This window comes from Mytilus trossulus, chromosome 14, assembly GCF_036588685.1.
Source record: "Mytilus trossulus isolate FHL-02 chromosome 14, PNRI_Mtr1.1.1.hap1, whole genome shotgun sequence".
NCBI lineage: Eukaryota > Metazoa > Mollusca > Bivalvia > Mytilida > Mytilidae > Mytilus > Mytilus trossulus.
In genome coordinates, this window is record NC_086386.1 from 43,104,657 (window position 1) to 43,110,107 (window position 5,451).

The 5,451-nt window shown below is 32.5% G+C and overlaps 1 protein-coding gene across 1 annotated transcript; it reads left to right on the top strand.

The window, feature by feature from the left end:
* Nucleotides 1-1,724: 1,724 nt before the first annotated feature.
* On the top strand, nucleotides 1,725-4,488 carry LOC134697052 (ganglioside GM2 activator-like). Its single transcript, XM_063559069.1, has 4 exons — nucleotides 1,725-1,879; nucleotides 2,094-2,249; nucleotides 3,426-3,593; nucleotides 4,276-4,488. The coding sequence occupies exons 1-4, from the start codon at nucleotides 1,766-1,768 to the stop codon at nucleotides 4,411-4,413; spliced, it is 576 nt and encodes a 191-aa protein (XP_063415139.1). The 5' UTR covers nucleotides 1,725-1,765; the 3' UTR covers nucleotides 4,414-4,488.
* The last annotated feature ends 963 nt before the right edge of the window (nucleotides 4,489-5,451 follow it).

Here is a 5,451-nt window from a genome sequence, read left to right on the forward strand (position 1 = left end):
TAAAAATAGGCCCAACATACGGAGGTCGCAGATTTGGAATCCGGTCATAAATAAAATATTTTTAGCTCACCTGGACCACAGGGTCAATTGCACTTTTCTCAGCCATGGCGGCTATGTTTTTAGAAGAAACAGAAAATAAAACACAAACTTTATTCTAGATACTCTAAGGATCAGTCAGCTTAAGTTTAATTGGAATTGGTTCAGTAGTTAATAATTTTTCATTTATAATGTCAAATTTTAATTATTGTCCTGTAATATGGCACTTCTGTGGTGATTGTAACACCAGAAAAATAGAGAAAATACAGGAGCGTGCCCTAAGATTTATATATGAAGAATATTGTAGTACCTATAAACAACTATTAATTAAATCAAAATTCCCAAGCTTAGAAATTAGAAGAATTAGAATGATAGCAATAGAGGTATATAAAATTATTAATAAACAATGTCCATTATATCTACATGAACTTATTGAAATTAAAAAATGTAATTACTCTTTTAGAAATAACAACATAGCAGATGTTCCCAGGGTAAGGACAACTACCCATGGGCTACAATCATTTAGATATGCAGGAGCCAAACTCTGGAACGAACTGCCAAATAAAATGCGGGAAGAAATGCCATTGGGTCAGTTTAAGAGTTTGGTTGGTAATTGGGAGGGCAGTTCGTGTCAGTGTTCCTCCTGCAGATCTTGATGAGCTGTAGATCAGTTTATTTATTTATCTTGTATACTCTGGCTTTTAAATTATTTGGCATAATTTATTTTTTATTTGTGTTCTTAATGCTTGAATTACTTTTAGTGCTTTATAATAGCTTTGCATGAATGTTAGTTGATCTGCATTTTATGTTTGCTTATATGCTTTAATTGTGCTTATTAATTGCTGTGCTTGATAACATTATTTATTTCGCTTGATGTGCTTCATGTTTTATGTGTTTAATGTATTGTGCTTGTCTTATATGTATGTCGGAAAAAAGCTCTACAGAGCTTATGTTGTATATTGTTATATGTATAACCGACTTTAAATAAATCTTTTATGCTTTATGCTATGCTTTTATGCTCATTACTTGGCGTCCGTCGTCCGTCATCGTTAAGTTTTTACATTTTGAACTTCTCCTATAACCACTGAATAGAATGAAACCAATTAAGCATGTCGGACTGTGACAATGAGAGTGACTGTGAGAGTGACTAAGTCACAGGTTGCCACGGTTACATCATAACTGACCATAGCCATCATTCAACATAACAAGATGACCACCAGCAGAGGAATTCGTTTACAACCGTATGACTATACATACAGATGTCTTCTTAAAAAAATAACTCTGAATGGAATGAAAACAAACATGCGGCATAAATGGGATTTTTTTGTGAGGGGTCCGAGTGTCAAAGTGATCCAGTTCCTTTGACTGAGCCAATCCCTCATTCAAGATGGTCACCAGCGGGGGCTTCGTTTAACATAGGACGTTATGAACAATACACAGCACACATGTCTTCTTTTAGAAAACCACCGAATGTAATGAAACCAAACATGGTATGAATGTTCCTTATGACGGGTCACGGCTGACCAAGTTATGTTACTTTGAAGCGGCACATTAATGATGCGAAACACCAATTATTTAGCAAAGCTTGTATTTTCCAACAGATTAGAGTCATTTAACTTCATGTGACACCGATATAAATATAAAAGTTGATAAACTCTATAATATTAACCTTTACATTTGTATGTCCACAGTTCTATAATCAGTATCTTAAGTCAGTAGTAGAATAAACATGTACAAAACACAACTGTTTGTTTTAGTTTTGACTTTTTGTAGTACATTTGCTGCTGCAAGAGTTTTGAAAGTACACATACATGATCAGGATGACAAAGTGGTTCAGTTTACTGTAAGTACATTTGGTTTTACTATTATATATATATGCCCTTAAATTTTTTTACAAAAAATATTGCAACATACTGAATTTTTAACGCATTGACCTTAACTAAACATGCGGACCGTTGCATCTAAGATTGATCTTGTTTAGTTAGTTCTGGTTCATTCATTTTTATTTCTTGTATTTAAAAAAAATATATATGATTATTTTCTTTTTCTTTCAACAGATGAACAGAGTAGAAAGTTTTACATGGAAGAATTGTGGAGGAAACGGTTTTGGAGTTAGTGATCTTTCATTAACCCCCGACCCCCTTCAGTTTCCTGGTACTATACATCTTGCCATGAAAGCATATTTTAACACTACTATACAATCTCCATTGCCGGTAATTATACTCTTCTTTATTAAGATTTAGACAATAAATCTCCTGAATCATATTCCACACAACTGAACTGCAAATCTTACTGTTCGTTTACTTGTGTGCCCCAACTACGATAGTAGAGGTACATTATGTTTTCTGGTGTGCGCGTCCGTTCATTTGTTTGTCCGTCTGCCCCCCGGCTTCGGGTTAAAGTGTTTGTTTTGTTTAGGTAGTTAATGATGAACTTGAAGTTCAATTAACTTGAAACTGTGTACACATGTGCCCTATTTGCGAGTATGGTCTTGAGGAAACGATGATAGTCCGTCGGAAGGGGACGATAAATGGCTGATCCGTGTTAGGAGAGAGCCATATCTCTTGCACGTTAAAGACACCCTTGTAGATTTCGAAAAAGAGTAGGCTAATGACGCTACAAGGCAGCACTCGCACCCGCAAAGTGGAAAGGGATTTATATAAGTTGCAAAACTTGTTTCCCAATCCACTATAAATAAATATGTTTAAAATTTAAAAAAAACATGTTCCCTATGATATGAGGTTTTAAATTACAATGCCGAATTAGAGTTTCATAGTCCACTGAACATAGAAAATGATAGTGCGAGTGTACTTTGGACATATTCTTGTTTATTGTTTAAATTGAAATCAGATTATCCTGTATTTTTGAACATATAATCGGCAGTCAAAACTGTAAACTTTTTTTTGGCAAATTTTTATTCTTTTTAAAGAAACATTTTCTTCAACAACCATAAAGTTTTTAGCGTGTATTCTTTCCAATCTGTTAATATATACCACTTTATACTTTAGTATTAGACATCATTGTCTTTTTTTTTTGTCTTCATTATTTTTTTCAGATTCATTAGAGGTTTCTTACTTGTATCTAAAGAAGTCCGACACACCATACGGATATTCATATCACGAAATGGGTAATTAATGTAGCTGTGAAATTACAAAAAAAAACTTGTTAACAGGGAGCAACCATTTTTTTTAATCATCCTGCTCTCGAGATTTATTTTTAGATGTTATAGCAAATATACATCTTGAAATAAAAGATACGCTCAGGGTACAAATATGGAAAGATTAATTGGTGAACTTGCGGTCATCTGATGTTCAGTACTTCAGTACTTCGATTAATATTGACTCTGTCTTTATGTTAGCAATTATTTCAATACTTAACTTTAATTACAGACTACTCTTTTAATAGAAAAGGAAATTGAAGGGAAATATATAAAGATTCCATGTATTGATAACTTTGGTTCGTGTACTTATGATGACCTCTGTGATCTGTTAGATGAAGCCAATTGTCCGGACCCACTTGTCAAAGCTGGCATCCCTTGTCAATGTCCATTCAAACCGGTGAGTAAATACGAAATAATTTAATAAATTTGTAACAGATATTTTGTTTACCAAAATGAGCTACATTAGCTGGCATCGATCAATTTATCCATGACGAGGGGAAAGTTAGACAACCTTCCCTATAAGCACCGACCCTTGGACATAGGTTTATTAATCGGGACAAACATTTTATTCTAAATTACAAATAGTAACAAGATTTTTTTATAACTCACTTTTTTGTTAATTTTTTATTACACTTCCATTTTAAAACAAATTATAAACCGCTATTGGTTCTCGGTTGTATCCATGCAGTTACAGTCGAGTGACAATTATTGCTTTGCATTCCCAAACTGAAAGTTGTTTGATTAAGACAGTCTGCAATCGGGAAAAAAAATATATAGATCTATGCATATACCATTACATATACTTTTATTTATCTGTGTTGTTCTTGTTAGTAAATTACTCGAGGGAGGTTATAGTTTCAATTTAAAAATACAATTAATGCAATAACCATATACCATGTACATACCATGAGTAGTTATGATTTCCCTGGATTCAATTTCATCAGGAACGCGCCAAGACAAATATTTGAAAAGCCAAGGATGTAAATATCACAATAGAGAAAAAATAAAAAGTATAATTGGGAACTATAACCTGCAGAGGTAATACAAAAACGAGGGTGTAATTTACTTTTCTCATTCAGGCTCAGTACAGCCTTCCAACATCAGATTTTGACATAGAGACATCATTTTTCCCGTCCGGTGGTTACCATATGAAAGGCAGTATTGGCATGGATGGTAAAACAGCAGGATGTTTGGAAATCTTTTTCAGTGTCGCATAAAATGACTTATGAAATATATTTAAGGAGAGTGGTGGTTATCAATGCATGCAGTAATTTCATGGATGATCCAAGAACTTTATTTGATTTTATTTTGTTATTAATATGATAACATGTATAATATTTTTTATGATTTGAAGGTTTCTGTTTGTCTTTGAAATCTGATTACCGATATACAAACAGATATATATTTAAACTATTCATATGATTTGTGTACAAATATTTATGAAAGAACAATCAAAATCATTGTTATTTTCATTATCATTATTGTTTCCAGAATTAATTTTAGCTAATCTTATTAAAATATAGATCTCTCAACTGATAATAAAACACTATCCAGTTACGATTATCTTCGCATTTTTTAATACCATAATTACGATTATCTTTTTATCCGAGTTACGATTATCATCCCGAATTTTTCAACGGCAATTTTCAAAGCGCTTAGACAATTCCAGTGCACCGTTACGATTCAAATATAATGTAATGGTATAGAAAAACCTTGCAGCTGAGTAACTAGTGACAAAAACATGCTACATTTAAGTAAATTGACTGTAAAGATATTACCTATATCTATGGAACGCAATAGCTGTCTTATGTGTCTTTTTTATTGCTTTTCTATTATAAGATGGTGCTTTTCTATTATAAGATGGTGCTTTTCTATTATAAGATGGTGCTTTTCTATTATAAGATGGTGCTTTTCTATTATAAGATGGTGCTTTTCTATTATAAGATGGTGCTTTTCTATTATAAGAAGGTGCTTTTCTATTATAAGATGGTGCTTTTGTAAATCATCCCTACCTATGCCCTTAATCGCCTATTTAGATTTATATATATATACAGTGTATAATATATAAATGGAGCAAAAATAGAAAAATATGAAAAAATTTAATACCAGTATATTATTTAAACAATGACATTGTTTGATTTTAGTTTTTTAGTACAGAGAATGCCAGCGAAACAGAAGTGCTGGGATGTGCATATACATAACTATACAATAATCTGTGTGTGTTTGTCTAACTGACATCCTCTAGTACAAATTTT